We start from the raw sequence: 18,845 nt of genomic DNA on the forward strand, positions 1-18,845 counted from the left end.
GTGTTAATACTGCCTTCACCTGGGCTGTCCTCCTTGGAGACATGCTGGCCAGGAATGACTTCTTGTCTGGTAAACTGAGTAGACCTGGCTAAAGGTTGTTTTGTTAAAAAGTATCCAAAGTGAAATACCCTCTCCCTTCTGCCAGCACACAAAGCACACACCTTAGACTGTCAGGTGTGGCTCCTCTGGGCTTGAAATGCCTTTGTCCTGTCAGCACTGGTTTCAGGATGCTCTGAGGTTCTGGTAAGCCTTTGGTGTGATGCAGTGTGCAGCTGAGCATGGATGGAATCAGGAGATGGAGCACAGCTGTGTCAGCAAAGTTGTGGCAAGGCATTGGCAGCTTGTGTGGTGCCCTGGTGCAGATCTGTCTGCACTCTGCTCTGCCCTCCAGCTTCACACATCCCCCCCTTGGCAGGGAACCTGATGGCTGTTCCTTTCCCAGGAAGGAAAAACTTGCCCATGATAGACACAGGGGAAGAGCAGGAATTTGTGTATCACAGTGGCCAGGCTGTATCTGGAGAGCACTGGACCAGGTAAGTGCATACATGTGTATACATATATCCACACACTCAGTATTAATGTAAAAACCATCTTGGGATATTATAGGTTATTGGGAAGAGACACATAAATATCAGAAGCCATGGCTACACAATTCTAATTTAATGAAATTTATTAAAACAGTTTGAATGATGCAATAACCCTTCTAAACTTCTCTGGTGAATGTATTGTCCTTACCAACATAGGGGTTTTTTCCCTGTTATGCTTTCTAGGAAATGACAAGCTCTATTAAAACTTCCTTGGGTGGCAAGAACCATCCCTAGGTGAAGCAAGGAGAATCTAGGAGTGATACATTTGTTGCATGGCTCATTCCCCTCCTCCAATTTATTCCTACACAGTGTGGTCTATGCGCCATACTTTTGTCAAGTCAGAAATTTGTTAGCTTCAGAGACCTAAGGCATTATATTTATATTATAAAATAACTATATTATCACCACAATAATCTTCCACTGGCTGTATCAGTGTAATGCTGACATTATTAAATTTCAGAGGATTCAACAGGGAAGCAGAAGGCAGTGCTTTTCTTGGTTTCATGTTGTGTGGTGTAGTTGGAAATTGCTGTTTCTATCTGTGACATCCATGCTATCTGTAACAAGAAAAAATATTTGTAAACCAAGACAACATAAAAATTTTCCAGTAAGTTAGATGCATAAACATCCAGAGCCTTTAGTTTTATTTAGCCTCTCTTCAGGCTTGTGCTCATAATTGCTGAAGGAAACATGAATTATCCTACAACTGAGACTCTCCCAGTTGTTCAGGCCACTACATGCTGCTGGAATCTGTGTTTGGGGCCAGGGATTTCCAGAAAATGTTTCCATTTTTGGTTGGAAGGTAGGATTTTAATGCTCTGTTTGTAATGGTGAAGTTTGTTACAGGCTATTTCACCCCTTTCTTGTGATGTTTATTCATTAGCTTAATGCTGTCCCTGCAGTTGGGCTCCTCATTTTTTTTGATTACAACAGCTCCAGTTCTATCAGCATCACGAGTTCTGTCCCCTCCAAGATCTGCCATGTACTGTCAACTGAATTTCAGTTTCTGTTATCATGCTGACAGCATTCAGGTCTATGTTTGCTGTCATCCAGGTATGAGAACAGGGAGTGATGGAGAGATAATTTCAAATATGTAACTTCCTTCTCTCCAGATAGTCTGGTGACAGAAGTTGAGTTGTCTCTGAATTGCTATGATTAGACATTGGACTAATCCTAAGAGGGTTTATCCTTTGGACTAAAACCTTTAAAGGGCCCTTTCAACCCAAACTATTCTGTGATTCTATGACATTGAGAAGATGGTAGCCCTGGTATGAAGGCAGTTTTGGAAAAGGAAGGTCATATTTCAGGAACAGGAGAAAGTAATGACTTCTTGAGTGGATAGCTATTCCAAGTACTAGCCAGTGATTAGAAAATGGAAAGAATTCACTCAGTGTTTCTTTTAGAACAAGTCTACCACCATTTACTTGTAAGAATTAGTATTTGCGGTGATCAAATTTCTGTGCATTAGGTATTAGAGAAGGAAATTCAACTTACATGAGAAAGCAAAATACTGTGAAGTGCCTGACGCACTTTCAGATGTTATACACTCTGCTGTTACTAGAAATGTGACATGGTGTGAAAATGAGGGGTAAATTTATGTAATAGTGGAATTAATCGTACCATCTGTTCAGTCTGAAATGACAAAATGCGTGTTTTGAATAGATGAGCATGAGACAGTTTTCTGATCTGAGTACTACTGCATGTGAGTTGTGTGTGGGGGGGGTTGTTTTGGTGTTGACTGCTCTGGAGGGGCTGACCATCTTCTGTGACACAAGAAATGGATATTTTTTTTTTGCAATTGGAATTGATAATGTTTTTCAACAAGAATATGACCTGCTAACCACCCTGATAGAAAACTGGAACATGTTCAGCAGCAAAAATTCTCTAACAAATATGTGAGCCAGAGCACTGGGGTGTTATTTTGTTTTGTTTTACTTTTGGTCAAGTGTCACAACTGTAAGAGATTCTTATCGCAGCATGACCACTTTTAGGCTGCCATCCTCCTTTAGGGAAAGCATAGTTGTGTAATTAGAGAAGGAAAAAAGGATGTGTTACCTACCTTGGCAGTCTCTGTCTGAGCTTGTAGCAAGAAGAGTGCTATGCACTGCCGATACCTGTTCTCATGCTGAATTAGAAAAGCATTTCGCAGGCTGAAGACTGGAAAAATGTAGAAAAGGGATATAAATGCACCTCATACAACTGTCAGTCCAATTTTATATCACATTGATTATGGTCAAAGAAATTATATATATAAGCATCTTTTTTTATTTCTAAAAGAGCAATTGCACCCTCATAGGGTGAGTTAATTTGGTTGTGTAGGAAGCTCTCTTATTTCAAAATGTTAATTCTACTTGCATTTTTTTAATTTTAATTGCTTCATCATTGTGCAGCTAAGGTGCTTTTGAGTCTACCTGAGGATCATTAAGAAACATTTCCCTTCAAAGTGGCCTAAATCATAACTGAAGTTAAAGAAAAACAAATATCAAAAATCAAAAAGAGAGGTCCTATTTTATTTAAGTAAGTCTGTATGATGGCTGGCACATGGGGAAGTGGCTGCACTCAGGCTAGTGCTGTCTTTGGGTTCTCCCTGAGCATGTGCCTGAGCTGGTGCTCCTGGGGATGCCCAGGCATATTGCCTCTGTTTCCTGCCACACTTTTATTCCTGAAGGTGACTGTGAGCATCATGTAGTGCGTTTCTCTGCAAGGGGACAAAGTGACACCAATGTCACACATCTGGAATAAAGGGGGAGCTTAAGTCAGCTAGTGATTTTCTAATCAGAAAGAATGTTGCTGCTAACAACCTTCAGAGCTGGGTTCCTACTACTGTATTTACATGTAAAGGTATATCTCTTGTCGTGGTGTTTGCAGGTAGTTATCCTTTTAGGGTACCTTCCTGGTGTTATGAACTCACCATTTTATCTTCTATCCCTTCACTAATGCATTGAAGGCTTTGGAAAAGAATTATCAGCCTGAGGCCAAAAGGATATTTGTAGGATATTGCAACATATATTTTTTTCTAGTACTTGCATTGAGCTTTGTTTATTTTCAAAGTGATGTCAACCCTCAGCAAACTAACAGAAGCAAAAGTACTTGCTAGATCAAAAAATCAGGATATCATTTTTGATTAATGTGATGGATCATATGCCCTTTCTGAGAACATGCTAACTAATCTTTTAGTGCCACCAGTAATAAAAGTCTCTTTGAGAGTGCAGATAAACTGGCAATGTTCCCCAAGGTCACACATTCCAGACAATATTAAATATTTTTCTTTCTCCTGCGATGGGATATTTTCTGTTGACATTGGAATGTTTGCTTGTTGTTTTACAAAGAATGGTGGGAATCTGAACTGCAATCTCCCTACAGTAATTTTTCTCACTGTTTTTATTGTACCTCACCCCAAGGGGTCCTGTCTTAGGATGGGGCTTCCAAGGTCTTATGAGACTACAAGTGAGTAACAGAGACTGCCATGGCTACAGCTGTAGTAAAGCTGGTAAGAATGTATGGGAGAGAAGTCAAGCAATAAGGCCAAGGGTGCAGGGAAGGGTCATAACCAGTGGCAGAGCCTAGGCTGGAATGCCATAGGCAGCTTTTTCTATTCTGATGATTGCAGCTGGATCACAGAGATAGAAAGACCCTGGTTAGGAATCTCTATGGGAAATGCTGGCTTGGAAAAAAAAAATCCAGAAATATTATTTCCATATCCATTATGGTTTTTATGGCCAATCTATTAGGTGCAAACTGGAGGGTGGCTGCACTGCCTTCTCCAGCACCCAAGGAGCTGTTGGCCTTGCATTTGCATTCAGCCTGGGCTTACATGGGATGTGGGGCTGCCCTCCCCTCCAACCTGCAGCCAAGAGGTGGCTGATACTTTTGCTCCATTTCTACTGGTTTGGTAAGGGAGCTAATTAGGCAGGCAGACAGTGCCTGGAACATGTTTTTAAAAAAGGTTATTATTCTTTGTGTTCATCCCCTTATCTTGTCTTTAGTAATTTCCCTTTTATTGCCTACCTTTATATCCTCTCAGCATTGATGCTGAATGCTAAATAGTCTGGGTGAATGTATTTCAAAGTTATCATAAATTTTACAGACTCTATGTTTATTTTCCTTATCTATTGCTTTCTCACAGAGCACTGTAGCTCCCTAAGCTTTTCCTTTCAATCTCAAGGATTAGGACGACCCTGGAGCCCAGAGATTTGTATTTCTTTTCATTCGCTTTGATAGAGGAGGCTCCTGTGATCTTGGCAGTGTTAGACTGAATCAATGAATCCTTAAGGCTGGAAAAGACCTCCAAAATCATTGAGTCCAACCTTTGACTGAACCACCATGTCAGCTAGACCACAGCCCTCAGTGCCACTTCCAGTCATTTCTTGGACACTTCCAGGGGTGCTGACTCCACCACCTCCCTGGGCAGCCTGTTCCAATCCTTAACCACCCATTCTGTGAAAATATTCTGGTGTCCATCCTGAACCTCTCCTGGTGCAGCTTAAGGCCATTTCCTTTTGTGCCATCGCTGCTTGCCTGGAAGTAGAAGCCATCTCCCACCTGGCTACAGCCTCCTTTTAGATGGTTGTAGCCCTTTTCTCCAGGCTAAACATCCCCAGATTCCTCAGCCACTCCTTTTAAGACTTACTCTTGAGACCCTTCCCAAGCTTCACTGCCCCTCTCTGGGCACACTCTGGATTTTCAATGTACTTTTTGTAGAGAGTGGCCTGGAACTGGACACAGAATTTGAGCTGTGGTCTCACCAGTGCCAAGTACAGATCTCTTCCCTAGTCCTGCTGGCCACATTATTGTTCATACTGGCCAGGATGCCATTGGGCTGCTTGGCCCTCTGGGCATACACTGGCTCATGTTCATCTGGCTGTCAACCAGCACCCCAGGTCCTTTTTCTCTGGGCTGCTTTCCAGCCCAGGCTCATAAAGCTGCATGGTGGTGTTGTGACTGAAGTGCAGCACACAGCACTTCACCTTACTGAATCTCCTGCACTTGGCCTCAGCAAATCAATGCAGCCTGTCTAGATCCCTCTGCAGAGCCTTCCTACCTCCCACTGGATCAACACTCCCACCCAAATTAATGCCATATATGGCTTAAGGCTTCCCTCTCTCCCCTCATCCAGGTCTGTTATGAAGGTGTTAAACAGGACCAGCACCAATACTGAGCACTGGGGAGCATCACTAGTGACTGGCCACCAAGTGGATATGGCACCATTCACCACCAGGGAATGGTGTGTGGGAGCCAGCTGCGTCACAGGCTCAGACCAAGGGGAGGCCTGATGGTGCATGCCTGCTCCCTGACCCAAAAGCTGATTTTGGTGACTTCAGGAACCTTGTTTTGGCAGGGTAAGGCTGGTCACTCTCTGTGGCAGTCAGCCCTCCTTCACTCCACACTCAACTGCACAGCAGCAGGGATAGGAGGAGTATTCCCCAGTGATGCATTTGGATGTCTGAAAGCGAGGAAGCATTGATGTGTGCTGGGTGATTTCCATCCTCTCAAGAGCTGGTGGAGATGTGAGTAGGAGCAGTAGCAGCAGGTAAATCTCCTCTCCAGCCTCCTTGTGAACGGCTGCTATGTTATGTGGGAGGATATCCGGGAGAACGATGTAGTGGTGCAGCTGAAAAATGCTGCAAAACTAGTATGGGACTGAAAATGTTCTTGGGGTGATCTGAAAGATACCCGGGGTTTGAAAGACCATGTTAGGACAGTTAGGACAAGGGAACCCTTGGCTTGTGAGAAAGAAGTCATTGGAGTCTTGATGCCTCCTTTGGGGTGAATGGATAGTATGTGACAGTCGCTGGCATGTGTGAGTCACTGCTGGCAGCAGGGGCTGTGGGCTGTGAAGGCTGAGGCAGCAGCTCATGCCTCCCAGCAGGAGCAGAGCTGTGAAGGAAGGCAGGGCTGAGGACCCAGTGTTTGCACTCCAGGCGTCTGGGGGTGGTTTGTGGGCAAACAGCAGCTTGTCCTTATGCTGCCACACACACAGTGCATTGACATGGTGTTTATGAAAGCATTCATAACAGGCATGGTGTGCATGCAGGCACATACCTGTAACTTGGATGGGTTCAACATTTTTCAGTATGAGTCTGTCTAGTGGGATGGGCTGGTCTAGGACTGTGCAAAATCCCCCCTCTCTTATGAAGGACTGCAGCTCAGGAGTGAGGGAAGGACAGACAGGGATTAAGCTGGTGTCTGAGCCTCCATATTTCTGGGAATAGAAATGAGGTTGGTTAGCGGGTTGTCTGCCATCTGCTCATGAGGTATAGGCACTAAACAACTCTAAATTATGTGCTTTCTCTTATCAAGGATACACAGAGAGCTTATTTGCCTGAGGAATCTTAGAAAAACTGACTGGTACCTGGAGCTCTCCTGCAAGGTCACACTTTGCATTAAAAAGCTAAAAAAGAAACACAATACAAGTCCACAAGCAGAAGACAGTCATAGGCATTCCAAAAGTATTTTCCCCCTTTCCCTCCTTATTTTAATAGCAGGTTTTTTTCTCCTTTCCTTGGGGGTAAGTTTCCTTATCTCTCCTCATGCATATGCACAAGACAGAATCCCTGGAGCTCCAGATGAGTTGCAGCCCTTCACAGATGGTTTACCAACACATGTCCGTGGGACAACCCTCAAAGAGATTTGCCTAAGGGTACCAGGTCCCTTGAATTTCTGCCTCCCTCACCAACCTTGTTGCTAAGGGATGGTGCTGTGAGTCTAAAACGTCTCACTGCATGCTTTCTTTATCTCCTTTCTCTCTAAAGCAGAACACCTGCTTCTTAAAAAAAAACCCAAAAAACCTGGGAGATTATCACAGGTTCATTTAGACTCAGTTTACATCAGTTTCATAAACTTAATTAGCTAAATACACTCCTACACTGAAGCTTTAGTAATTTCAGGTCATCCAGTTCTTCTTCTGTTGGTGTCTAAATAGAGATATTTATCATCTATAGAATTCTATGGAATAATCATTCATCCAGAAACGTTTTCTTAAAATGAGTAATTATATCTCAATTTTAAACTTGGGGAAATCAAGGCAAAGAGAGGAAACAAGCAGTATAGCCAATCTTACATAATTTTTGCCTTTCCCTGTTTTTTTCCTTTAAGATTTTTTTTTCTTCTTTCCAACAGTTCTGATATCTCTGGGATAAAAAATTCTCAGGTTGCAGGGACTGTTATAAAAAATCTTACATTCCTGAAACTTTTCTGAGCTTTAGGAATCCAACTCATCAGAACAACATCAGGAAGATATTAAGGTCTTGTAATGTAAATTCTGCCAGTAATAGTGTTCCTGTACCATGCTGAGCCTAGAAGCAGGCTTTTGAATCAGTGTTATGGTTTGCTAGTCACATAAGGAAGTATCAGCTGTTCATGCTGATTAGTCATCTTGTATTTTTATAATTAGATCAATCTTCCAAAGTACATTCAAAAGCCATCCAAAAGTTAAAAAATGTAAAAAATGTAACTGCAACCATGTATATCTCTAGACATTATTACCTTTTTGTTACGTTTAATTTTGGTAATTAGTAGGAAATCATCAAATAAAAAGAGGTAGACATCAAGGAGCCTTGTGCTTTCTGAGAAGAAAAACAAAAAATCAGTTTTATGGTGTGATTATTTTAAGGAATTGCTACTTCTAAGATGAGGCACATCTATGAATCACTGCACCTTACAGAATGCTTTTAACAAAGAAGCCCTGTCTCCAGTATAGTTCACAACTATACTTGTCCTCCAGTGTGAATTCTCAAATGCACTAAATCATACGTCTCAGTCATTTTGGCTACTAAATTTGTACCTTGTAGCAGCTACCTCATTCTGATATAACAACTCCTTGCTTGCCAGGGAAAAGGAAAATAAACAATCATACAGACTATCATCCTATTGGCAGCTTGGCTGTATCTCAGTCTCTCTCTGATAAACTATATGGTTGCTTTTACTTTCCTGCACCTGCCCAAATGCTGTTGCAGAGGTTCATTCTAGACCTGCCATAACAATGTATAATTTTGTTATGCTATCTCTGGACAGCAGGAGATCAGGGACTTTACCTGCTAGCATCAGCTTCCCTTCATGAAGAAGTCTGTTCGCTGAAGACAAAATGTTTTCACTGCTGTTTTCTCTTAAGTTTTGCTTCAAACACTTGACCCAAAAAAAAGAGAGAAAGAGAATGGGGGAATCATGCATAATGGATGATGAACAGGGAAGCAACCAGCAGCTAAACAAGATGAGCATTTGTGTGTTCTTACCTCAGGCTAAGTACATCACACAGCTGATAACTGAGCATGCCTGTGTTTCTTCAGCAGTGCTATTGCTTAAATGTCTTTATGCTTTTGAAATGTTAAGCTGGGTTTTACTTTTCCAAATTGAGTTAAATGGTGTTTGCAGCCTTGTATGTGAACAGACATAATCCTTGAGGTGGGTCCCACTTGATGATGTTACCATAGTTCTGCTTGAAGTCTGTCTGGGTAGGTAGGGCAAAAATGTGCACACCCAGGTATGCTGTGTGATTTTTTGTAATGCATTTTAAGTGTAAATGGGAAGTTCTTTGGCTCAGCTTGAGAAGTGAAAGAGGCAAATCATTTCTACTTTATTGGATGCTGGTAATACTTACATCTATCCCATATCCTTCTGTCCCCAAAAGCAAATGTGGTAGAGTCCCCCCTGGACTGTATCATTGCCCTCTCCTGGATGCTGAGAGCAACCCATGCTGCCATGCAAGGCACTGTGTGTTCAGCTACAGCACTTGCAGTGCCCAGGCTGCAGCTGCCCCTGTTAGAGCAGAGCCATCCTCACTAGCTAGAATACAGACAACCAGCCAACTTTAGACCACACTAGGAAGACAGATAGGAAACTAAACCCTCCTCTAGAAAAAAAAACAACAAACCTCCTTTAAAATCTGCTTACCTCTGGAACAAAGAACCTTTTGTCACGATCCCAGACCTGAGGCCAAATTATGACCTCTTGCAGCTGCCTGAACTTTTGAAAGTTATCCAACCACTTGACTTTTCCTTCCAGATCCCCTGAAATGTGTGAAACACCAGTTACTGCCAGGGCTGGCAAAAGCAGTCCTGTTTCTAGAAGATGCTGAATACCAATTTTCTCCTGTGAAAGCTGAAGTACCTCGCATGTGAGGCCCCAGATGAAATCTTGATCTCATTGTAAAAAATGCCTAAACTCTACTTAAATCAGCAGAGAGAGAATTTCAATTCATGCATTCAAAGATGCTTAAATTCACTGCTAAATGAAAAGATTGTGTTTATTAATCTGTCTGGGGAACAGGAAATCATATAAAACTCAATTAAACTGTAATCTTGAAAATGTCTTCAAAAAAAGTCCTGTCATCCTCAACTGTCTGGTATAGTGAGAGAAAAATAATTTTCATTATATAGAGCCTGATAAAAAGACTGTTGAAATTAATGAGAATTAATTTCAGAGGAAGTGTTGCCAGAAGTGATTGAGGTGGGGGTCCCTCAAAATGTGAAAAATGGGGACTGTGTCTTTGCTGATTCAAAGCCATTATGGGCAAAGCTTTAATGGACCTGCAACTGAAATTTCAAGTCTTTGGGTGGAGTGATATTGCAGATAATGGCTTCAGATAATGGTTTTCACATAGCTCCCCACCAGAAGGGGAGTGCTTGGACTACAACTGTTTATTATGTTACTGGTTCACTGATCAAAAAATGAAGGCAGATCTTTGTCAGGTGTCTGTGAGTAAAGAGGGGCCACCCTTCTATCTTTGGTTTCCTTCATCCAGAGGTGTCTAATTTCTGGAAGGACCTATTTATTCTGCCAGTAATACTCTCCAGACATCCCATGGTCTTTTGGGGCCACACCTAAAACTGCTGTCCTTATATATGTTAAATATATAAATATTATATATTTTAAAAAAATTCAGGGAAAAAATTAATATCTGGACCAGCCTCTTGTTTTATGCAATAGCTAGAGAAAATCTGCAGCTGAGACAACTTTACATAGTAGGACCCTGTCATTAGTGAAAGGTCATGGACATAATATTCCCCTTGTGAGAGAAAATTTATCCTATTAAGGATCAGCCCTAAAAAAATCCTCCTTAGACATAAATCCAACTGAAAGACTTCTTTGTTTGGGATCTTTCTTGATATGGTCCAATTTGAGATCTGCTTTTAATTTTTTGCCTGTCACTGCAGATGATTCTAAGAAAATACAGGGGACTCACTGATTTGGGAGTCCTGTGACATTGCTCAGAGAGGCTTTGACAGCACAAGGTGGCCCAAATCATTCCCTACAGAATGAGGGTCAGGATTGTAGAAAGGCACACACATCCTTGCTGCTTTTCTGCAGAGACACTTGACCAATTCACGCTTCAAAGGACAGGCACAAAGGAGCCATGTAACTTTCTAATTTCTAACTGCATACTTAACTTCTAACTGTTGTTACTTACTTATAGACTTTTCCACCTTCTCTTTAAGTGACTGGATAAAACTTTTCTCTGTTTCATCAGTGCTCCTCTTCCAGATGTTGTTGAGGAGGAGGGGATACCGTGTCAGTCGATGCAGAGGAGCAACCAGCAGCTCTGGCAGATGCAACCTCTTGCACTGTTTATTTTGTTCACACCACTGCTGAAGACAAGGAAAATGTGCCTTAGGCTTCAGCTTCCTTCTGGCTAGGAGGTAGCAAAGAGTTTTCTACATCATTAGCTGATTGTAACGAGACAGACTAATGAAAGATGAGTTTCTCAGTAAGAACAAGGGCATTATAAAGTCTCTTGTCATAGTTTAACCCAGCAAGTATCTAAACCACACAGCCGCTCATTCAGTCTTCACTCCCTCCTGTGGGATGGGGAATAGAAATGGGAAATAAAAACTAAAGTTTGTAGTTTGAGATAAAGGCAGTTTAATAGAATAGAAACAGAAAGGAAAAAAACCCCAGAATATACAAATCAAGTGGTGCACAATGCTCACCACCCACTGGTCCATGCCCAGTCAGTCCCAGAGCAGAGGCCCTTCCAGCCAGCTTTCCCTGTAGTTTATGTACTGAGCATGACACCATATGGTATGGAATACCCCTTGGGTCACTTGGGGTCACCTGTTGTGGCTGTGTCCCCTCCCAACCTCTTGTGCCCACCAGACTCCTCACTGGTGGTGGTGAGAGACAGAAAAGTCCTTGATTTAATGCAAACTGCCTAGCAACAAGTAAACATCAGTGTGTTACCAAGATTACTCTCATCTTAAATGCAAACCACAACATTATACCAGCTACTAGGAACAAAATTGACAGTATCCCAGCCAAGCCAAGGACAACTCTCCACAGGGGAAGTTGCATTGCCCCTCCAGATTCAGTTTCTGCATTGCTGCTTACAATTCCAGATGCTGTGGCCATGCTGTCATATCCAATAAGGCTCTTATTTATCTGCTGTTTTAATTTTCTCAGGTCTTCCTGAGAAAATTAACCTGAGTTAGGTTTGAAAGCCACCTTATATTTTGGGGTCACTGCTACTTGCCAGTGGGGAACATTTTTCCTATATGTGAATGTATACAATGTGAAGCCCCAAGGCCCAAGCTGCAGAGCTTGCCTGCCACAAACAAATGTCCTTCCAGTTTTGGGCTGCCTGTGAGAAAAGCCCACTACTTGAGGTTTCTCTTTCTAAACCTGTAATATTGAAGATTAATCTTAAGTATTTAAAGGACACACTGGTCTGCTAGTGATGTCAGAAAGAGCAGAGCCTGAGATCCCCACCACTGCACTGGCTGGTATCAGAAAAGGCAAAACCTGCTGTAGTGCTGCAACTTGATAAAGAGTCCAGTGATTGCTCTTTCCAGCCTTAGAGGGAGGTAAATTCTCCCTTACTGATAGTGTTTTGATGCCAAAGTAAGACATTTGAAATTTATTTTTTTTACTGTAACCATTTAACTTTGTTTAGGTGGAGGTCACTGAGTCAAGAGATTATCTGCAGAACAAAATAAAGAGACTAGTAGTTCGTATTTCCTGCCTGCAAAAAGGCAGCCCAGCTCTTACCCCCTTATCTGTTCTAAATTTCAGGTAGGGACTTTCACACATGCAGGTGAACATACACTGAGAAGGGTGACTTCCAATCGGCGATCGGCTCTGCAGTTCAAAAAATCCATGTGAAATGCTGTCTACACAGTTTTGCTTCTAATGAACATTCCTAGTTTGCTGTTAAAATCCTGCCATAATGTAGGAAGGCTGAAGACAACAACAACAACAACAAGAACAGCAATAACAACAAAACCATCACTTTACCTTCAGGTAGATGCCAAAATCTTCTCTCTTTCTCAGCTTTTCCAAGTAGAAGACAGCAGAGGTATAATTAAGGCAATAAATCTGGTGTGTCTGGCAGAGGTCACCCTGGAAAAACTGCAGAAAAGGTTTGGAGATTTATCAAGAAAGAAAAATTACAAAGGGAGAAACAGGAGTTTTGGGGTTGTAATGTGCATTTTATATGAGATTTCCTTGAATCTAGGAAGATGGGAAAAGAAGAAATTAAAAAAGGAAAGGGCAGTTTAAACAGCAATAAAACTGTAAAGTAGTAAAAATACCACAACAATGCTTCAGTAATGCATAGGAGTAGTGTTTTAACAGATCTGCAGAGGTGTGACACATTGTTAGACTTTGTTCTCATTAGAAATAAATGATGTGAAATTCGTATGGAAGTTGAAGATGAAACCCAGTATTTCTGAAACAGCTTTGATTACTTCATGTAGCATGGTATCTTATATCTGAGCATGCTCCTAGAAATAACAGGATAGGCCTCATTTACATTGGAGATGTTGAATGTCATGCATGATAAAATGCAGCTTTGTCTGGGATTTTGTCTGTCTACACAAACATAATCAATAAGAATGCCTGAGGTCAGAGCTCACAGGGGCAAGAAACCAAGCGCTAGCATGAATGTCTCTGTTAAAAATCTTAACACTGAGGTAGGATCTTCTGGTATTTCCCAGAAGTTTTCTAATGGCCTCTACTGCTAGGCAAGGTTCTATCAATCAATTGATTTTCCATCTTCACTAATACTTCCAACTTTACAGGCATTGGGAAGTTGAGCAGGAATTAGAGCTCCTGCAGGCTGCTGTTCAGACAAATGCCTTGTTTCCCACACAGACTGACCAAGAGGGTTGCAGGGTTGGCAGGGTTTGGCAGTGGCAGGACAGATGTGGCTGCGTCTCTCTCTTGCTTAACAGACACGGGCCAAAGTGTAAATTTAGTGTCAATGAGCTCTTCATTAAGCAATTATAAACACTTTTGGGTCTGGTCGGTGGAGTAAAGGAGGATCAGTGTAAAGGAGTGGAAGCAGGCACTGATGGGGCTGGGGTCTGGTTTCAGGGAAACATCTTCCATGGGATGGGAAGTTTGCCTCTGCCAGTGGAAAAGTCTCCTCAGAGTCTGGGCTGCTGTTCCCCAGGAAGGGAAAATCTTTCCACACTTGATTCCACATACAGAGCACCTTCCCATGACTACTTCAAACATGCCAATGAATAGAAATATAAACATCCTTCTAATAGGAACAACCTGAGGCTGAGACCAAACTGCTGGTGACAAATGTCATGGGCTGGACAGACCTGATTGCTCTGCAGCTGTGACTTGTATGTGATATGTATGCTGTGATAAATGGTCTGTTGCTTGTGTTAAAAGCAAGAATACTTCTAATTATGTTACCATTCTGAGTACGGAGCTGAAATCCATAGGAGAGTCTGACTTGCTGATGTGCTTCTTCACAGTTTCAAAAAATGTCTTCAGAAAACTGAGACTTATCTAAGTAAGGAGAGGAAATAAATTAGCATCAGTGATCTGAATTTAAGATTAAAGCAGCTTTATTGTCCATCCCTGGCCTCTCTAAAGGCTCCAAGTGTAATAGGTGCCCATACCTATCTCTACCATTGCCAGAATTTTCTTCAGAATTATGCCTAGAATGCTTTAATTAGTCAGAAGCTAAGACAAATCTATACAAATACCCACTTATGTTGTGATAATGCCTGATGACAAAAGTTTTGAAACAAGATTAGTCCATTAAACTTAGGGTAGCAGCTGTATTTAATGTGGATTAACATTAAAAATGACAAAGGGTGAATGGTATCTGCTGGAAAACAATGATGGTGTGTGACAGAGCTGTGACAGTTAAGGAAGCCTTCACAGTCCATGAGGAAGGCACCATCTTTCATGGTTTGAGTTTGTTTCATACAATTGAAGGTGAAGGAAGTATCTATAAAATACTACAAAACCTCATGTATTCCCCATAAGTAAACTTTACATATTTATACTGAATTCAAAATGCCTACCTCATCAGTCAGATGGGGCTGCAAGCCTGCTCCTAAGCCCACACTTTCATCCTGAACACACAAGTTTCACTATTCACACTATTTTCGTACAAATTCATGACTGGGCTAAGCTGTTGGCCAAATGTTAGGCCAGAAGGGCACCTCAATCTGCTGGGATACTGCTACAGACTGTAGTAGCTGCAGACTGCTTTGTTTGGTGTATTTATGGGGCAAGGATGCTTATAGGATGATGCTCATTCTTTAATTTTGACCTTTTCAATTTTACAGCTGGCATTTTTTCATGGATTCAGCCTGCTGTCAAGAGGAAATGCATACTGTAAAATGTATGAAAAAAGGCACCAAAGGCATTGAGAGCAGCTTCATTCTCCTATGTTTAATCAATATTTGAAGTATGCATAACAGATGGTCATTTATTATCCTCATCAATAAGGACAACAAAATTAGAAATTAAAGCAGGATATTTCTTTAAGATAGTTCTCTCAAAACATGACCAAGCTCCAGCCAAGCTCAAAGCTAAGTGAAACACAGCAATATATCCCACTCTCTTCCCTGAACAAGAACAAGGCAATCAACAGCCACACATCTGCTGAACTCTAGCAGTTATCTGCAGGTACAGTCTTAATCCACAGTGAGCCAAAGGTGAAACCTGTCAGCTAAAAATCTTTTTCCTTGTATCTCCAAACATACTGGTTGGTCATTCAGCAGCTCACCAGGTGTGAGGTCTGTGACTGAGCAGCAGTACCTTGCTCATCTGTTTGAGTTCTGGCTAATTGTCCCTGCTTTGAAGACCTTTCCCAGTTTTCTTATTTTGGCTAAAAAAAGGGAGAGATTCAGTACTAAGGCAAGGAAATTACAGTAAGGGAAATAAATGGAACGCAGCAGCTGATTTAGGGCATGTGATTTGATTGTGAGTAGTTTTTCAATTAAGGCAGCTGCAGAGTTCTTTCCAAAGTTCTCTTTCCAGTGAAGGGTGAGGTGTCCTGTAAAAGGGCCCTCTAGCTAAGAAAAATTGTTTTGTTTCCAAAATAATGTAAAAGCTATTTTTGACTTAGGGGTTTTAAACTTTCAGGAGCTGAAAATGATCTCCCAGCAACTGGCCAAAAGCAGGAAAGAGCTGGAGCACATCACAGCCAAGCCCAGTGGCCTCCCTCCTCCTGGACAGTGCAGAGTAAGTAGCACATGAACATGGGAGAAATCCTTACACACGTGCCAAGGGAAACCTCAGCTGGAGAGAGGGGATCAGCATTTTGTTTTAACTTGCTCTTTTGGAGTGGCATAATAGACAGCAAAGTCTTTGTGCCCATCTGCTTGCAAAAGAGGCCTTGCTATGTAGTTATTTTGCCATGCTTTCTGTTTTGGTGTAGGGATTGGGTAGTAGTTTCTCTTCATCTCTTTTAAAAGGTCACTGCTTATGAGAATTAGTCTCAAACTTGTGTTTGCTTCAGGCACAACTGCCAAATGAGCTCTCCCCCATGTTTAAAATGCCATGTATCTTTGGCTGGAGATACAAGAGGATGATTTGCACTGGTGGTATTTGACTCTCACTGATATACCACATAGAGAAGAGGAAAAGGTGGATTGTTTGAACAAAGTTCCAAATGTGAGCATTGAAACTAAATAGAAGCTTTTGGTTTGTTGTATTCTTTTACGGGGTTGATTGATTTCTGATCTAAGTAACAGTTCTCTTTTTCTACTCACCTTGTTTAACTCCTCTAAGTTTGCAAAAAGTCTCCACAAATCCACATCCAAGAGAAATTCATTGCTCTGGAGGTATTTTAGAGTGTTCATAAATATCTTTAAAACCAAAGCAAATTCATGTTAATTACTGTTTGTGCCAATTCAATAAATTTTTTCCCCTCCAAAATAACATTTTTATTGAAATTCATGAAAGGATTATTTGATTTAGGGAGGGCAGAAGATGGGATTGTGAGAAAAGTTTCCTGATCTGCCTGAAGGTTAAATATTGGGTTTTGTGCAGAAGAGGGTATGAATGATGTCTCTGGGGTTTCTCTGTGGTTACCATGGAGGCAGCTGTGTCCCTGCTGTGCCCTTGGGCAGCAGAGGGGCAAATGAGCCCCCTGCAGATCCCTGTGTGAAGGACTCAGTAACATCAGAGTCACAGTTACAGAGTTCTCTGACCTTTCTAAATGCTTTCCTTCCTACCCCATGCAACTGCTGCTATCTAAATTGTTTAGAGTTACTATGAGGAAAAAAGATATTCTTGGATTAAGGTAAGTAGCAGTCCTGTGGAGGTTTTTAATCTCTTTGGATTGTTTTATTAGCCTGTATTCAGTGAAAACTGCATGTGTATTTATTGGCTGTTTAAGATTTTATATTTTTTAAGCTGATTGAGCTGTATTGAATCTGACCTAAATCTGAAAAAGTCTTAAAATTTATAGGTTACTGAGTAGACTTTTTTTTTGTTTATGTGTATAAAGTGTAATGAAAAAACCTGTTAGCCAGGTGCCAAGACCTAATAACTAGTGAGAGTGTTTGTTTAGCCTTGTGTAATTCTTTAGTTACCATGACCTGGTTGTCCTGAGAGCTTAAAGTGGATTTATGGTGGTCTAAAAGCTCCCTGTGGAGATTCATTAAAATCAATGGAATATTTCTATACTTGGGGGTATCCAGGTATCTTTAAATTGGTTACCCAAATGCAATGGGTTCTTTCTTTGGAGGGAGAGTTTGGGAAGCTGGTATGGACTGAATAGTTCATCATTCATGGGCCATGCAGGGCTGGCTAAGGCTTCTCTGTGGGCTCCTGCATCAGACTCACAAGGAGCCTGCATGCCTGCTGTTATCATCATTCTTCCCAGTATTCCCCACTTTTTAAACTTTTCAGGTTGCTAAACAAAGTGTACAGAAAGAAGGATGCTCTTCTCCTGCCTTGAACCAATAGCTGGTCCTGCTATCCCGTTTTCTGTCTCTTCCTGTTCTGCCCCACCAAGGAGGAATTCAGCCCATTCCTCTATTTATTTCCTTTACTTTGCAGTAGTTCTTGTATTGTTCAGGATAACTTTCCAGTAACATGGAAAATGTTTTACAAATCTTTTTTCTTTGACTTAATAAGAAATCAGGAATTGTCTGTGCCAAGTACGAGAAACATTATAAGAAAATGTTTGTGGAAGCTTCCCTCCTTTTGAATGGATCCTTTAACTTTTGGTATGTGGTGAATATAAATAGTGCAGCTATTCTTGTAACAGTCTGTAATATTGCTGTCCATATTTCAAGCTCTTAAAATTCACTGGATTGGAGGTAATACAGAGTTTTTGAGAGTGGAGTTGTTTTCAGTATACTTGTTTTCATGTAATATTAAAATTACAGCTCTGCTGAATTCTGAGGTTTTCATGCTCCAGTCAGGATAATCTAACCCCAGATCTATATGAAGTTAAATGACAAATATAATGTTGCAATAACATTAGCAATAAAAAACATTAGCAATTGGAATAGTCCAGTACAGAAATAAGTGTTTGCAGCATGGCTTCAGTGCAATGTTTGCTAGAGAATGGAATATCAGCTGAATATCCTGGAAGGCTCTGCAGTCAGATGGTAATTGAAAAGCACTAGATTGCATCACTCAAAAGTCATGTTTAGAAGAGATACCATCATAATGACAGAAAAGGGAGCTATGGAAACGGGACAAGCAGGCAAGGTGGGAGGAAAAGCAGGTGCTTAAGTCATTCCCCCACAGACCTCTAATGAGAAGTTTGAGGAGGCTTTGTGTCCATCACAGCAGAATAAATAATGTTTCATTATTTTTGCAAAGTGAAATCTGACATTACCATCTTGAGAACCAGCAAATGATCCAGAAAGTAAGTGCATTCACTTGTGAAAAGTTCCCACACTGCTGCTTCTTTTTTCACTTCTAACTGGCTGTTGACATCTTTCTGCTCAGTCTGTTGCTCATTTATAAATTCATGCCAAGATTTACTCTATGGATTGAAGAAGAAAGAAAAAATTGTTGCTTCAGGCATTATGAAAAGAATCTATGTCCTATTGA

General features: G+C 41.3%; 1 protein-coding gene and 1 long non-coding RNA gene across 2 annotated transcripts in view; one reads left to right on the plus strand and one right to left on the minus strand.

Moving 5' to 3' along the window:
- Positions 1 to 621: 621 nt before the first annotated feature.
- Positions 622 to 18,845, minus strand: part of PLEKHG7 (pleckstrin homology and RhoGEF domain containing G7) — a 30,993-nt gene continuing 12,769 nt past the window's right edge. The window contains exons 7-17 of the mRNA XM_077178759.1: positions 18,628 to 18,777; positions 16,544 to 16,639; positions 14,226 to 14,321; positions 12,813 to 12,926; positions 10,993 to 11,167; positions 9,477 to 9,592; positions 8,621 to 8,711; positions 8,073 to 8,152; positions 6,630 to 6,789; positions 2,647 to 2,744; positions 622 to 1,144 (exon numbers count right to left, since the gene is read on the minus strand). Of these exons, the coding sequence (XP_077034874.1) occupies positions 1,037 to 1,144; positions 2,647 to 2,744; positions 6,630 to 6,789; positions 8,073 to 8,152; positions 8,621 to 8,711; positions 9,477 to 9,592; positions 10,993 to 11,167; positions 12,813 to 12,926; positions 14,226 to 14,321; positions 16,544 to 16,639; positions 18,628 to 18,777 (1,284 nt within the window). The 3' untranslated portion in view covers positions 622 to 1,036. The remainder of the gene's footprint in view (positions 1,145 to 2,646; positions 2,745 to 6,629; positions 6,790 to 8,072; positions 8,153 to 8,620; positions 8,712 to 9,476; positions 9,593 to 10,992; positions 11,168 to 12,812; positions 12,927 to 14,225; positions 14,322 to 16,543; positions 16,640 to 18,627; positions 18,778 to 18,845) is intronic.
- LOC143694131 (uncharacterized) overlaps positions 15,750 to 18,845 on the plus strand; it is a 150,387-nt gene continuing 147,291 nt past the window's right edge. Inside the window, exon 1 of the long non-coding RNA XR_013182369.1 lies at positions 15,750 to 16,013. This is a non-coding gene — a long non-coding RNA (uncharacterized LOC143694131). The remainder of the gene's footprint in view (positions 16,014 to 18,845) is intronic.

This window comes from Agelaius phoeniceus, chromosome 5 (assembly GCF_051311805.1).
Source record: "Agelaius phoeniceus isolate bAgePho1 chromosome 5, bAgePho1.hap1, whole genome shotgun sequence".
NCBI classification, from domain to species: Eukaryota; Metazoa; Chordata; class Aves; order Passeriformes; family Icteridae; genus Agelaius; species Agelaius phoeniceus.